This window comes from Nicotiana sylvestris, chromosome 7 (assembly GCF_000393655.2).
Source record: "Nicotiana sylvestris chromosome 7, ASM39365v2, whole genome shotgun sequence".
Taxonomy (NCBI): Eukaryota; Viridiplantae; Streptophyta; class Magnoliopsida; order Solanales; family Solanaceae; genus Nicotiana; species Nicotiana sylvestris.
In genome coordinates, this window is record NC_091063.1 from 71,178,153 (window position 1) to 71,195,193 (window position 17,041).

General features: G+C 37.5%; 1 protein-coding gene across 1 annotated transcript; it reads left to right on the forward strand.

Moving 5' to 3' along the window:
- The first annotated feature begins 387 nt into the window (after positions 1 to 387).
- LOC138873292 (uncharacterized) lies at positions 388 to 816 on the forward strand. The gene has a single exon (XM_070151742.1). It carries the CDS (start codon positions 388 to 390, stop codon positions 814 to 816), a length of 429 nt encoding a protein of 142 aa, XP_070007843.1.
- The last annotated feature ends 16,225 nt before the right edge of the window (positions 817 to 17,041 follow it).

Sequence of the window (17,041 nt, forward strand, 5' to 3'; positions counted from 1 at the left end):
ATCAAAAGGTTTTTGTCGGACCCACCTGTGTTGGTCCCACCGGAACTAGGAAAACCCTTGATTCTTTATTTGACAGTCTTGGATAATTTATTTGGATGTGTATTGGGTCAACATGACATCACTGGCAGGAAAGAGCATGCCATCTATTATCTCAGCAACAAGTTCACATCTTATGAGGTTAAGTATACTCCCCTTGAGAGGACGTGTTGTGCCCTAACTTGGGTAGCACAGAAGTTAAAGCATTACTTGTCGTCCTACACTACATACCTCATTTCTCGCATGGATCCCCTAAAGTATATCTTTCAGAAGCCCATGCCCACAGGAAGGCTCGCAAAGTGGTAGATCTTACTCACAGAGTTTGACATCGTATATGTGACTCGGACAGCGATGAAAACCCAAGCTTTGGCTGATCACTTGGCTGAGAACCCGGTGAATGAAGAATATGAACCTTTGAAGACTTATTTTCCTGGTGAAGAGGTAATGCAAATTTATGAGGTCGAGAAGGAGGAAAAGCCCGGTTGGAAACTCTTTTTTGATGGGGCTGCTAATATGAAAGGTGTTGGAATAGGAGCTGTACTTATTTCTAAAACAGGGCATCATTACCCTGTCACTGCTCAACTTCACTTCTATTGCACCAACAACATGTCCGAGTACGAATCGTGCATTCTAGGTTTGAGATTAGCTATAGATATGGGAATCCAGGAAGTCTTGGTCTTGGGAGACTCAGACCTTATAGTGCACCAGCTTCAAGGAGAATGGGAGACGCGGGATTTAAAGCTTATACCGTATCGACAATGTCTATATGATCTTTGTTAATGATTTCGATCAATAGAATTCAGGCACATTCCAAGGATCTATAATGAGGTTGCTGATGCTTTGGCTACTCTGGCATCGATGTTACATCATCTAGACAAGGCTTATGTTGACCTGTTGCATATTCAGGTCCGCAATTAGCATGCTTACTACAACATGGTGGAAGAAGAACTTGATGGTGAGCCTTGGTTCCACAATATCAGAGAATACATCAGGTCAGGAGTGTATCCAGTACAAGCCACAGGGGATCAGAAAAGAACAATTCGACGTTTGGCAAGCGGATTTTTCTTCAGTGGAGGAGTTTTGTACAAAAGAACTCCGGATCTTGGATTGTTGAGATACATGGATGCTAGAAAAGCCACGACTATCATGACCGAAGTGCATTCCGGAGTCTGCAAACCGCATATGAGTGGGTACGTTCTAGCAAAGAAAATTCTCGGAGCATGTTATTATTGTCTCACCATGGAGCGAGATTGTATCAGTTTTGTGTGCAAATGCCATCAATTCCAGGTACACGGAGATTTGATTCATTCTCCATTATCTGAATTGCACACAATGTCTGCACCATAGCCTTTTGTAGCTTGGGGTATGGATGTCATCGGACCAATTGAGCCAGCAGCATCTAATGGACACAGGTTCATTCTGGTGGCCATTGACTATTTCACTAAGTGGGTTGAAGCTAAAACTTTCAAATCTGTGACCAAGAAGGCAGTGGTCAATTTTGTTCATTCAAATATCATTTGTTAGTTCGGAATCCCGAAGGTGATCATCACAGATAATGGTGCTAATCTTAACAGTCATCTGATGAAGGAAGTATGTTAACAGTTTAAGATTACACATTGCAATTCCACCCTATACCGCCCCAAGGCGAATGGAGCAGTCAAGGCAGCCAACAAGAACATAAAGAAGATACTTCGAAAAATGGTGCAAGATTCCAGGCAATGGCATGAGAAGTTGCCCTTTGCGTTGTTGGGTTATCGCACTACCGTTCACACTTCAGTAGGTGCAACTCCTTATTTGTTAGTATATGGCACTAAAGCAGTGATACCCACAGAATTTGAAATTCTATCCCTTCGGATTATTGCTGAAGCCGAGATTGATGATGATGAGTGGGTCAAAACCCGTCTGGAGCAATTGAGTTTGATTGATGAGAAACGATTGGCAGCAGTATGCCATGGCCAGTTGTATCAAAAGAGAATGGCAAGAGCATACAACAAGAAGGTGCGTCCCCAACAATTTGAAGTGGGTCAGCAAGTATTGAAACGCATCCTTCCACATCAGGTTGAACCAAAAGGCAAGTTCTCCCCAAATTCGCAGGGGCCGTTCATCGTAACGAGAGTGTTATCCAATGGTGATTTGTATTTAGCAGATATAGAAGGTAAATGTGTAGATACGGCTATCAATTCTGATGTAGTCAAAAGATATTATGTATGATTTCTTTGGTTAAAATTGTATTTGTCTGTACTTGGCATGTTTTGAAGATTGGAATGACGAAGACATTTTGTTCTGCTATCTAAACACTTTATCCTTTGTTACCCCTTTGAGCCTTATCTATTTCCTTTCGTACCGCTCTTTTAGAATCAGTAGCAAAGTTCAGAAACACGAGCGCAAAAGGTGAGTAAAGAAGAAAAGAGAAAAGAGAAAGAAAACAATGGAAAGAGTGAAAAAAAAGACAAAGAAAGAAAAAGAAAATAAAAGAAAAAAAAATAAGAAAAGAAAAGAAAAGGAAAAGGAGAGAAAGAAAAGAGAAAAGAGAAAAGAGAAAAATCACAACAACAAAGTAATTCCTATGACATGAACTACGTTTGACCTGATTGCTTTTAAGGATACGTAGGCAGCCTCACGATTCGGTCCCATCAAAATAAAAATTCAAAAGTCCCCAAGCAAAGAAACTTGGGGCAGAAAGTTGGTTGTTGTAAGAGATCTGATTCCAAAAGTTATAATTTTGAACTCATTCAAGCTGTTTTGAGCCTTTGTGATATCCTTTCTTTCTAACCCTATCCAAAGCCCACATTACGGCCTAAAGAAAGACCTTCTGATCAATCTTCGAGAGATGCCAAGTCGAGCAAGTATGGGTGTGATTCATATCAGGGGCAACACTCCGTTCTGAGCAAGAAAATAAAAAATGAGAGAGTCTTATTGGTAAAAACCCTCACGGACACCGTAAGGTTACGAAAAGTTGAGAAAATTTAAAAAAAATAAGAGAGTCTTATTGGTGAAAACCCTCATGGGCATCGTAAGGCGACAGTGAGTTGAGAAATGAACAAATGATAGAGGTTTGTTGGTGAAAACCCTTCAAGGCACCGCAAGCCGAGCAAGGTCAGTGATTTGGCAAAGAAATTGGGTTATGAAAATCCTGGGGCATAAAGTATGACAGCGGGAAGATGATTGGTTGAATAGGCTGGGCTGATTAATCCGAAAAACATGTCATGATCATTGGTGCCAGCTGTTCCGCTTAGATAAGTCTCTTTTCTTTTTTCCCCTCAAACAATCATCCAGTTTTTAGATTTTCTTCTTTATTCTTAACTCTCAAAGTCATTGCATTTCATTTCTTTTTGGTTTATTTCTCTAAGATTTTTTCGATGTCAGTTTTGTTTGAGCAAGTGAGAAGGGATTTCAAAGGTTACTACCAGCTTTCAAAATTGCACAAAGCAAAGTGCGGCCAAAGCATACCAGAGATAGCATGATGTAAAGTGGGAAATAAGGCGTTAGTGAAAGTTCCATTGGTCGAATGGTTTAGTAATCTTGTGGAAGATACAGAGATTCAGGTAGAAAGGTCAGAAATGTAAAACAACGGTATGGGTGTAAAACACTCGGGTCATCCAAGGTCCTGCGGTTGAGAGCCAGTCAGAAGTCAAACGGTTCTTTGGCTAGTTCAAGGCAACCAGTCAAAGCAAAGCACGGCAGCGGAGAGGGCACCTTCAGCAAGAATGCCACAAACTAACCACCACATTTTAAACTGACAAGCTTTTTCTTTGATTTGAAATAGGGGCAAAAAATTTTGTTTGATTCGGAGAAACCCTCTGTAAGGAAAGCAAGTACCGGACAAGTTCGACCGTAAATCCTCAGGACCCTCCTGGACAATGGGACCTAGTTTAAAATTCAAAACATTCATGAGTAACAAGATCTAGCATAAGCTTTACCTTAGCTTGAGAAAATATAAGTTGGCTTTGAAGTTTTCATTCTTAGGATAGGATTCAATTTGAAATTTTAAGGACCCTCTTGAATAATGGGACTTAGCTTTAAGACCTCCATTAGATAACAAGATTTAACGTAAGTTCTGTTATAGGGAAATATAATTTTGCCTTAAAGTTGTCACTCTTAATATAAGATTTGATATTAATTTTTAGGACCCTACTGGATAATGGGATTAATTTTAAGATCTTCATAGCTAACAAGATTTAGCGGAAGTCATACCTTTAGGAAATATCATTTAACTTAAAAAACACTGTCAGTTAACTAGGAGTTTTCAGGACCCTCCTAGATAATGGGATTTAAATTTTAAATACTTAGAGTTTTTTGGTACCATGATTCGATTAACACTCAAAGATGTTCCCAATATCAAACTGGGGCAGAAAAAATTCTTTTGTTTTGTCTATTTTGTTGTAATCAGGCGCCCACCTGAAGAACAAGGGAAGACAGTTCAAGTTGCGAGGAAAAATAGTGCAAATGTTGGTAATCAGGAGCCCACCTAGAGAACAAAGGAAAAAGCAATTTAAGTGTTGGTAATCAGGAGCCCACCTGGAGAACAAAGGGAAAGCAATTCAAGTGTCGGTAATTAGGAGCCTACCTGGAGAACAAAGGGAAAAGCAATTCAAGTGTTGGCAATCAGGAGCCTACCTGGAGAACAAAGGGAAAAGCAATTCAAGTGTTGGCAATCAGGAGCCTACCTGGAGAACAAAGGAAAAAACAATTCAAGTGTCGGTAATCAGGAGCCCACCTGGAGAACAAAGGGAAAAACAATTCAAGTGTCTGTAATCAGGAGCCCACCTGGAGAACAAAGGGAAACACAATTCAAGTGTCGGTAATCAGGATCCCACCTGGAGAACAAAGGGAAAAACAATTCAAGTGTCGGTAATCAGGAGCCCACCTGAAGAACAAAGGAAAACACAATTCAAGTGTCGATAATCCGGAGTCCACCTAGAGAACAAAGGGAAAAACAATTCAAGTGTCGGTAATCAGGAGCCCACCTGGAGAGCAAAGGGAAACACAATTCAAGTGTCGGTAATCACGAGCCCACCTGGAGAACAAAGGGAAAAGCAATTCAAGTGTCGGTAATCAGGAGCCTACTTGGAGAACAAAGGGAAAAGCAATTCAACTGTCAGTTATCAGGAGCCCACCTAGAGAACAAAGGGAAAAGCAATTCAAGCATCGGTAATAGCCCACCTGGAGAACAAAGGGAAAGCAATTCAAGTGTCGGTAATCAGGAGCCCACCTGGAGAACAAAGGGAAACACAATTCAAGCTTCAGTAATCAGGAGCCCACCTGGAGAACAAAGGGAAAAGCAATTCAAGTGTCGGTAATCAGGAACCCACCTGGAGAACAAAGGGAAAAGCAATTCAAGCGTCGGTAATCAGGAACCCACCTGGAGAACAAAGGGAAAGCAATTCAAGCATTAGTAATCAGGAGCCCTCTAGAGAACAAAGGAAAAGCAATTCAATTGTTGGTAATCAGGAGCCCACCTGGAGAACAAAGGGAAAGCTATTCAAGTGTTGGTAATCAGGAACCCACCTGGAGAACAAAGGGAAGCAGTTCAAGTCTCAAGGAAAAACAGTGCAAATATTGGTAATCAAGAGCCCACCTGGAGAACAAAGGGAAAGCAATTCAAGTGTTGGTAATCAGGCACCCACTTGGAGAATAAGGAATACAGTTTCAGTCTCAAAAGAAGGTAGCACATGGTTTCAAGGGAAAATGATTGTTGTTTTAGAGGAAAGGAAGTCATTTCAAAGGAACACGGTTCAGTTCAACAATCAGGCGTCCACCTGAAAAACAAAGGGAAAACAATTCAAGTTTCAGAAGAAAAAAGATAATTCAAATGTTGGTAATCAGGCGCTCTCCTAGAAAACAAAGGGAAAGCACCTCAGAATACAACTCAAGTCAGTAACAAAGGAATTTCATCTGGAGAGTACAAGTCAATAGAGCAACAGAAACTGCAAGATCAAGTTTGAAGATATAGATACGATTCTTGTAATTCATAGATCATAGTTTAGTCTAGCTTCTTTTATTTTGTCTTGGTGTAATAGGAGTTCAGCAAGCAGTAGCAGCAGTAACAACAGTGAAATCACAACTTCCTGGTAGTCCCATCTATCAAAACTTTCGAACTACACTGACGTGATTCCTTTATAGCCAAGGATATGTAGGCAACCTCGGAAGCAGGGTGTGGTCAAATCTTTCAAAAATGCTTCCCACGGAGTATCCGAATGGACAAAAATCGCTCGTATCCGCTCACTTTATCTTTGTACGAAAACTCTTTGTATTTCCAAGCAAAGAGGGGCAGCTATGAGCAAGTGATTTTTTCCCTATATGAATTACTCCCATAAAATATAAGAAAATAATTTTTTCCAATTTTTGCAATTTTATAGGACTTTTTGTAGAATTTTATTAATTATTTGAAGTTTTGTGCATGTTTAATTTCCATTATAAATAAAAAGAAATTACAAAAACACCATGCATTGCATTTAGGTTTGATTTTACATTTTTTGGAATTAATTAGCAATCACAAAATAGCTCATCCCCCCCCCCATTTAATTTTAGTCTATTGATTCTTCCTTTTGATTTAGGACTAAGTATTTTATATTTTTGTGACTAGGTAATTAGTTTAATTTTACAACTTAGGTTAATTTAGGAGTTAATTTTAGGATTTTATTAATTAAAGAAAGAAAAATAAAAACAAAAGAATGAGGGGGAAAATGAAAAGGGTTGTTCTTTTTTTTAAAAGAAACCAATTGGGCCAATAGGTTGTTAAGCTCAAATCCCTTCCATTTCACCCAATTTTCCACCAGCCCAAAGACATACCCGCACGTCTACCCCCAAACCAGACCCATCCTCAAATATATACAAGCAAATACAGAGCCCTAAATTCCTAAAGACCCAAGTGGCGCATTACCACTGTTCTTCTTCTTCAACAAGCCTAAATCTGCGTCCAAACTCACCTCACGCACCCCCTATCTCACCACGTCACCAAATATTCTAATGGTTTCTGACACCAAAGATTCCTCCCCCTCTCACTCGCCCGATTTTCAACCATATCACGTGATTGGAAGGTTCTGGAAAACGTTCGTTGGATGAGGGTGAGGCGTTGGATCGATTTCACTCAATCCAAGCCCCACATTCATCAGAGGTTCGTTTTTCAAAAAAGGTCGATTCTGATTTTGTAAAGAGAGAGATTTATGGGAACAAGAAAAAATCGCAACAGAGGAGAGGGAAAGAGAGCTAGGGTTCTGGGATTTTTGAGTTCTTTCTTCTAATTCTCAATTAATTTATTGATAAAAATATGAGAGTTATGGTTTAGTTATTTTTTCTTTGGGTTTTCAAAACAGAAGATACATATATATTAGCTTCTTTATTCGTTTCTCAAAATGGATTGCGTTTGAGTTGGATTTGGGTTCACGTTTGATTTCCGTGTGGGAGCTTGGATTTTAGCAGCTGTTTTTTCTTCTCAAGTGTGTCGCCAAATCTTCTTCTGCTTGTAATCGCTTCCAAACATATTTAATTGAAAGAAATCTAAGGTTCAACTTCTCCTCTTTTCTTCAGTTATGTTTAAAGGCTCGATTCAAATATGAATAGAACCAGGGATTTAGTAGGGTTCGAGGATGTTTAATTCTTGTTCGTTTAAGATTCAGTATGGATTTGTGATATTAACTTATGAAGCTCGAATTTGTTTGTGAGTCTTATGATTGCTGCGCTTTTTATGAACATTTCAACTTGTTCGATTGAATTGGAACTCGGAAAAATGAACTCTAAAATCATTCTTTGATGTCCTCTGTCGCATTCTTGCATCTGTTCATATTATTTCTTTGTTTACAAATGAAAGATAATTTCAAGCAGCCCTATACTCGATACTTATTTGATCTTTTGGCTATTTGCTTGAATTTAGGTGTCAACTGAGTTCTTTGAAATTGTTCTCTGGTGTTATCTGCCCGTCATTGGTTTGGTTGGCTTCGTTTATATCCTAAGAACTGTACGAATCTTCGAATCTTAATCAAGTCAATCCCAGTGGTTTGTATATTTTTAATTCCTCATTCGATCATGATCTCTCTGATGTCACAATTTGATTTGGACTTGCATAATCCCCTGCCCTGTTTCTTCTCCATGACTGACTGACAATCACTCCCTTTCTCTTGGTTTGAATCTGCCAGTTAGCAAGATTAGATTAGTGTGGTGCATATTTTCTGCTTTTCGAGTCCAAGTCATGAATTTACTGAACAATTGCTGGTTGTTCTCCTGTGTGAAAGACTGAGAATGAATGTGAACATTAGCCATCCGACATCAATTCCATGTGTTTGTTATGTTCTGCCTTGAGATTATAATGCAATTTGAAGGATCATTTCATGAATTTTCTGCTGAATCTTTATTTGTGTGTATTTGCGAGCTTAAGCTAGGATTTGCTTTTAAAAATTGAAATCTGGTATTATTGAATTCAGTACCTTCAATCATGTTGCTATTGTGACACGAACACAACCAACCTTAGAAAGTGAATACATGCTTTAGTCCATTCATCTTGTACAAGCTGCCTCACACATTCACACTCATGTTTCATTTGTTGCAGTTAAATAATCTTCAACACACCTCTCTTTCTCAATGCTTCTTTTTCTTTTTGTTGCCTCATTGAATTTTTACTAGGCTTCTGGTAGAAGTTTGAGTAGCTCAAGGTTATCTTGTAAATGCTAATTTGTCACTTTCATGGAAAGCACTCGTATTTGTGATGATAAATTGCGGTGTGCATTGTAGCATAAGATGAGTTTAATTGTGATGATATTGACAATGAATAAGTGTAAGTTGCCAATAATGTAATGAGTGGTTATGTTAATTTGGTTTTTTTTAAAACTGCCTGGAAGCTTCAGCTGTTGCAGTAATTTAGAAAAATGATCTTCCTTGTATGTTTGGATGGAGTCAGTGTTTGATTCTGCTAACCCATTTTCAACATAACTCTTTGCAATGACTAGTTTTTTTAGAAATTCAAATGATGGTTTCGAAATTGGTTGGCCACTATAATCTTTTACTTCATTAGAGGATCTTCACTCCCATCCCTAGTATAAATGTACAGAAGCTCAAAAACTTGATTTGTATTTCATTTGGCATTAATTTCAGCTTGTTAAGGTTTGTTGGTTAGTTGCTTTACTCCTTTTCTCATCCATCTTCACTCTTCCCCTTCATTTTCTGATAACATGATAGGCGGCACTTTGATTGGGATTGGAGCTTTATTTCCTTTTGTTTCTTAAATAACAATAACATTGGTGTGAGGATAGGGTTCTAAGGGATGAAAGATTGCAAGCCGCATGATAGTAAGAGATAGTAAGTCTTGTTGGAAAATGGCATTTGTTACTGGATAATTAGTGAAAGGCATGCCAACTATTGATGTATTCATGAATACTCCATTGAGCTTTGGCAATTTCTTTAAATGCTAATGCTATTCCTTTCATGGTAGATTACTGTATTGGTATGTGAAATATGTCATGTATTAAGGGACTTCCTAGTAACATTAATTAATATTTGGTTTTCTGTTGTCTTGTTGGAGTATGTAGTGATTGATCGAACCTCTACTTTTTCGTTTTGTTGCTTGTTATAGAATACTAGGCTAAGCTGCTAATAATCTTCTTGCAAAGTGACATGGATTCTTCTGTAAAAACAAGGTTCTTGTAATCATGTTTTTTTTATTTCGCAAATATAGATGAGCTAGTTGAATCGCCTTCCTAATAATAAAAATCTCATGACTACAGGTACGGTTCCCGTGACGTAGTTGCGGTGATTAATTTCATATTAGCTCCAAATATGAATATCCTAGTTCATTTAGTTGAATAGTTTTGAGGCGTGCCATGCATACATTTGAATCATATAATCTATGGCCCTCAAATGTTATAACTTAGATATTTAAAATGAATCTCGTAGTTTGCTTTAGGCATGTAATTAAACTATCACAACTACGGGTACGATTCCCGTGACGTGGTTATGATACTTGATTTTTTAAATTAGATATAAGTAGGAGTGTTTTTGGTTTGCCTTAGCTAAGCACAAATTCTTTTTCCTAAAATAAATTGAGGTGCTCCATACGCAAATAAAATCCATAATGTATGGCCCTCACATAAATACAAAAATTTGTACAAAAAAAATGCCTTGAACTTTCGTAGTTTGATTTAGGCGCATTAATTAAATAATTGTCATAGCTACGGGTATGGTTCCCGTGACGTGACCCCGATTCTAAAAATCGGGGGTACATTTATGTGACCCGACCCCGATTTAATTTTGTTAATTAAAATAAATATGTTGTGGATTGTGGGTATGGTTCCCGTGACATGATTCGCAATGTGTAATCAATAATTAGTTGTAATAATTGGATTATTAAAAGCGGTTTAAAAGGAATAAAATGCACATAGGTTCCAAAAATGTTTTAAAATCAGATAAATAGGCCAGTAATAATAGTTGAGCGACCGTGCTAAAACTATAGAACCCGAAAATGCCTAACACCTTCTCCCAGGTTAACAGAATTCCTTACCCGATTTTTTGTGTTCGCGGACTGCAAAACACAGTCAATCTTTTCTCGATTCGGGATTTAAAACCAGTGACTTGGGACACCATAAATTATCCCAAGTGGCGACTCTGATTCATAAATAATAATCCCGTTTCGATTGTCACTTAAGTTGGAAAACACTCCCTTATACCTCTTTCGGGATGTAGGAAAAAGGAGGTGTGACAACCGTAGGTGCGAAAAAGCTAGGTCAGAAAGTATAAAAAGATTTCCTTTGCGAATTTGGGTTATTTTTCATAATATTTCAACGGGAAGAAACTTTGGAGAGCAAATTTCAAGGGAGATTTTCATAAGGATTCATTGACGTAAAGTCTTTGGTCTTTAAGCTCGTTATTATGGTAATTTTTATCATTGTAAGCATGAAATTTAAAGAAAAATCAGTGGTAAATTAGGGGTTAGGGCTTGGTTAATTGGAGAGCTTTGAGTGATGATCTGAGGGACCGTTTGGGGTCCAATTTTGGTGCTTTTGGTATGAATGAACTCATGAGAGTGTGAGGATTCTGAATTTATAAATTTTACCCGATTCCGAGATGTGGGCGTGGGGGCGTTTTGGTCATTTTTTCTAATTTTGTGTATTAGCTTAGAATTAATTAGTGGAATCAGTTAGTTGAAGTTATATTTACATTATGTAATTGATTTGAATAGATTTGGGCCATTTGGAGTCGAGTACTCGTGGTAGGAGCGTGGTTTCAGGTTGATTTTTGAGTCGGTTCGAGGTAAGTGGCTTACCTAACCTTGTGTGGGGGAACTCCCCTTAGGATTTGGTATTGTTGATATTTGAAATGCCTTGTACGTGAGGTGACGAGTGCGTACTTATGCTAATTGTTGAAAATCCTATTTTTATTTAGTAACTATAATTGTGTTTCCTTTCCTGTTTATACTACTTGCAATTTAAGCATGTTGTTAGCTTAGGGAATCGTGTCTAATTGACTTAATTGCTTTACTTGCTCAAACTGCCTTATTTGAATTATGTGCAGCATGCTAAGTTAGACATACCTGTTTTACCTTGGTATGAAATTTGAATTGAATTGAGTATTTTTTGTGTTGCTGCTGTTTGTTTACTTTGGGACTACGGGACGGTATCCCGGTAGATCCCCCTGCACATTTATATTGGAACTAAGGGACTGCGCCAGGTAGATTTCCCTAGTACTGGGTATTTACATTTGGGGACTACGGCTCGGGATTCCGGTAGATCCCCGATGCACTATGAGTTGGACTACGGGACGACACCTGGGAGAATCCACTGGAAATTTATATTTGGGGGCTACAGGACGGTATCCTGGTAGATCCCCGATTTGCTGGATATTTACATTTGGGGGCTATAGGACGGTATCCTGGTAGATCCCTAATTGCTATCTCTGTGTTGAACTGTATTCTTTCTGTGATGTTTTTCTCTGTTGTATTTTTGTTATTCTTATTATCCTGTGTTACTTCATACTGTTAGCATTTAATTATATTGTCATATTTTATACTTTTTTGCCTCGTTTTTCAGCTATAATCAGTAGGGCCCTGACCTTCCTCATCACTACTCGATCGAGGCTAGGCTTGTCACTTACTGAGTACCGTTATGGTGTACTCATGCCCTTTCTGCGCATGTTTTTTATGTGCATATCCAGGTTCTTCGGCTCAGCCCTACTACCCCTGAGGCGAGGCGATTCTTCAGAGACTTCGAGGTATATCTGCCACGTCCGTAGACCGAAGAGTCCCTCTCCATTCTCTCTTGTTGTTACAGCCCATCGGTATTTACTTTGTTTTAGACATTCTGGAGTTAGCGCACAATGTAGGATCCTTAGCATGTGATTTCATGAGATTCCGAATTTTGGGAAGTTGTTCAGCTTTTGAGATCTTGTATTAGTATATGCCGAGCGACATCTTAAACGCTTCTATATTTGTTTATCTTCAGTTTTATTAGTTTTTCGTATTTTGTTTCTTTTTCCGCAATTGTTAGGCTTACCTAGTCGTAGAGACTAGGTGCCGTCACGACAGTTCACGGAGGGCAAACTTGGGTCGTGACAGGTATGACCACAAGATGCACGTGAAATTTTTTATAAGAGTGAGCAAATTTTGTTCAATTGTGTGATATCCTTAAATTTTGTTCAAGGTCATACGTGAATGTGTAGAATATTCTATATTCATTCTTTTGTTTGTGGTGAGGGCACATGATCTCATGAAGGATTGGTAATGTTGTAAGCTTCTTTTGTTAGGTGAGTGCGCGAGTTGAGGATGCTTAGTGGTAACGAGTCGGCTCTTGAGGTAGGGTGGTTACGGATAGGTTGTTTGAATTGATTGAATTAAAGTGATATACTTGGGCATATTTAAACGGAAAGAATGTAAATTTTATATGTTCATGCTTGATTGCCGGGTATGGATCATAGTCAAGGGTGGCGTGTATGGGTAAAATATTAAAGTGCTCCTCTCTAGTTGAGATGTGTACGTTGTTGGGGTGTAGTTGATAGTCCCATTGCTCAAGGAAGAGCAAGAGTCTAAGTGTGGAGTGTTGATATTTAGCTTAATGTATATATATTTATATGTATATCGCCTCATATTTTACTCGTGTTTCATAGATTTCGGATGTGAATTGTATTGATTTATGCTTATTCGTGTTATTTTTATATGTAGGAATCATCCGGAGGCAATAGAGGGCGAAAGGTACGAGATTAGAGTAAAAAAAAAGAAGCAAAAGATGAAAAATTAGCCATTGTAACGCCACAGGCACCGTAGGGCGCTACCTGCGCCGCCATATCCATAATGTTTAATTTGCCAACGGCAAGCGCCACAAGCTGCCCTGGGTGCTAGTGACGGGAACTTCTCCAACTTTGCCGGGGACAAGGTTATTTCGGCCCAAGACCTACCCAATGCATATAAAAGCAAGACTAAGCCTATTTTGAGAGGGGTGGCGCCACTTTGATGGAAAAATACGCACGAGGAACACCCGGGAGCGAGGATATCTCAGTTTTCTTCATCTTTTCTTAGTATTTTCAATTATTCAACACTTGTGAATTTGTTTTGATATTATCATGAGTGGCTAAAACCCATAGTTCTAGGGTTGTGATTTAGCCATGAATATTGTTATTTAAAGTTGACTTAACCTTAATTACATTTCACCAATATATGATTGTTTCTTCAATTCTATGATTAATTGCTTAATTGTCTAGCCAACAGTTAGGTTCTATTTACTATCTATGCTATGCGTGGAAAAACCATGTTTAGATTAGAGAAGAATTGAAGAGAGCATGATACTAACTCTGAGGATGCAGATTTGTGGTTAGGACAGGAATATACCTAGTCACCATGCTTAATTAAATATCGTAATTTTAATACATTCTTAATAGATTGATTCCATAGGAATATATGCGTTAATCTATTTTGAATAGGAAGGCTACGAGAGCAATTGTTCGATTAATTAGCAACAATGAGTGAATTATACGAAATGGAAGTTAATTAACGAACGCGCAATAGGATTGATGAATCGATCACAACCCTGAAATATTTGTCTCTACTGAATACACAATAACTATTTTGCTGCTTGATAATTTAGTTACTAGTTAGAATTATTGTTTAGTATAATCACACTTTTGTACTCTGCTTGATTCGACTGAATAATAATTTTGGTGAATTTAGTGGGTAGTTAATACAAGATTTTATGGATACTTGATTTATTATTTTATTACTTGTACGACCATGTATATTTGTGTGTGCGTTTGGGAGGAACAGTAGTAATGAAGGACGAGTAGACCAATAATCATGTCATTCTGTGTCTGGATTAGCTGATGGACCTCGGCCGGCCCAAGAGCCATGACTTATGCTTATTTGGACTTTCACTAAAAAGAGTCGTTTGATCTTGGGCTTCGTGGGTTAAAGTTCCCAGGCCATATCTTCCTCGCTCAGTCAGATCCAAATTCAATTAATTTTCATGACTCCTTGCCCCGGTAATTAGCTTTTTTATTTCTGTAAAAAATCTGCACTAAACTTCTCAATTGTCTATGTGCATTCTAGGACTGTGTGCTGCCAGTATGTGATGACGTGCTTTAATGAAAGGCCACAAAGCTTTAGCTCCAGTCATAACAAAGTCCATAGAGGAACTCTATTCTTTTATCTTTTCCTTAGTTGTCTACAAAATTTTCTAGAAGAAATATCTTTTTCTATATCGACCTTAGTTGAAGCTGGACGTTTAACTTAAAAATTTATTTGGCAGAATACAGAGAGGAATAAAATCCAACCAAAATTTAACTAGTTGTTAATTTTTTATGCACTTTAAGAACAATCACAAGGCTAAACTTACAAGGTCAAGTCTCGAGTACCATTTTTAGAAGCGTTGAAATCATATCATATCCCTTATTCAAGATTTTTCAACTATAAGTGGTTACGCAAATAGTTTTGACTTTAACCAAGTGTCACATAAGCCTTAAAACCATAATTTGACTCAATTAGTATTTAAACTACCAAAACAACTTTTATCTATATGGAGGAATTTTTTTAGTCATTCTATATTCTTTTATTTTTTAAGTCATTCCATATTGGAAATTCACTTACTCTATCAATTCAAATTCGCATTAAATAGGCCTATTGAGGAGTAAAGCGCTATTTGCTAGGCTTAACCCGAGATCACATATTAGAGATGAATTCATTTAAGATAAGAATTCAAAAATCAAATATAAAATTTTGTAACGAAAAAAAAAAGAGAAATGAGAAAGAGAATACATAAGCGTGACGATGAGCGGCCATCATTCACCTGCTCATGCAGCCACTACGGATTTTGTAAATAAAATCCCAAAATATTAATTAAGTCAGAGATGCTGTTTGGGAATATAAGGGTTCCTGGATTATTTTCTTCCTCTACATCTGATTACTGACACTCAGGGGCGACTCAAGGGTCAAGCCATTAAAGCAAACGCTTTAGGCCCCAAATTATGAGGGCCCCAATTTTTTTTTTCTACTTGTATTTGTATTAAAACCCCGACTAATTTAAATTCGTACCGCATAAGGCCTAGTAAAAGAGAGAATACATTTTAACATGATTTTTTTAACCATAGGACTCGAACCCAGTATATCTAATTAAGGTAAGTTGAATCATATATATCTCACAATAATCTTTAGAGGTAGGGTCTAAATATACTGGGTATGTTAAAATAAACAAATAAAATATTTATAAAAAGTAAAGATAACTTTTAGTTTAGTATAGATGTAACCATTGAAGCAAAAATTGGAGAAGGGGAATCACTTCCCCTAAACCCTTGTCGCGAATATAAAAGTTTTCATTATTTAAATTTTACGATTGACATTATTAGTGAGGTACTTATATTATTATTCTCCTTTTACATTTCTCACTAAAAACGTTTAATAAACTTTTAGAATCCATTTTTTGGTATCTTCAATATTCCAAGTCTTATTTTTATCTTTCTTATCAGAAAATGGGTAGTACATTCTTATATTCTCTTCTTGGTTTCTACAGAAAAGTTTAAGTTCTCGATAAGTTATATAGTTTTCTGTAGAAAGAAAAGAATTTTATTTTTTCTATAAAAAAAAATAGTTGAAGAGTACCGTTGAATAAAATTATATTGTGCATTCTTTAGCGTTTCAACAAGTATATCAGAGCATCAAAAAATATTTTGATATCTAGTTATGAACTTCTTGAATCTAATTCTATTATCTAAGATCAACAATATCTTAGAAGAGATTAAATTATTTATAAAAGAAACTATTAAAAACTTTACATCTTAAAAAGTCAGAAAAATAGGTTTCAATTAAAAATATAGATGAATTTTTTTCTTCTTCTGAAAGGTCCCAGATTAAAAATTGGCTTTAGGCCACCAATCTTCTTGAGCCGCTCCTGCTGACACTAGCAAGTGTGGTCTACTACATCCGCATTTCGTTGCAGTCTAATTAGATTCGAAGTTTACATCGTGTCAACAATTTCTTACTCACTTCGATTTATTCATTTTTTTTGTGTTGTTTGATGCTCTATGTCATTAGGCAGTTCATCCAATGAATTACTTATACAGGTAAAACCGGCCTCGAAGTACATTCCGGTCTTCGACATGATAGGCCAAACTCTAAATGTGGTAACTGAGGGCCTAGACCGAGGTAGGGATCTCATCAATTTTGAGTCCGGACCTGACACCCGTCCTCGAGGATATTTGGGACATGATTCGGAATCGGTCTTGGCCTTGATTAATTTCAAAGAACGTTGTCAGGTAGTCAAGCCCGACCAACAGAAGGCTGTGGTATCCGTAATCGACCGAATATCACGGTGGAGATCTCGGCACATGTCAACGTGAGATTAGCAATCAGTTAATTAGGGGATTTTTTTTATCTTTTGTAGAGTTGTACCTAATATAGGACTCCCCTACTATATAAAGGGAGTTCGATCACTTGAAAAGGAGACGGTAATATGCATTCAGAAACAATATAGTGTTATTTTCTTTTTAAGCTCTTATTCAACTGTGTCTTGATACCGATCGAAGTGCATTCTGTTCAAGGGTG

Coding starts and splice junctions, on each gene's coding strand:
- LOC138873292 (XM_070151742.1), top strand. CDS start 388: ATGAAAACCCAAGCTTTGGCTGATCACTTGGCTGAGAACCCGGTGAAT.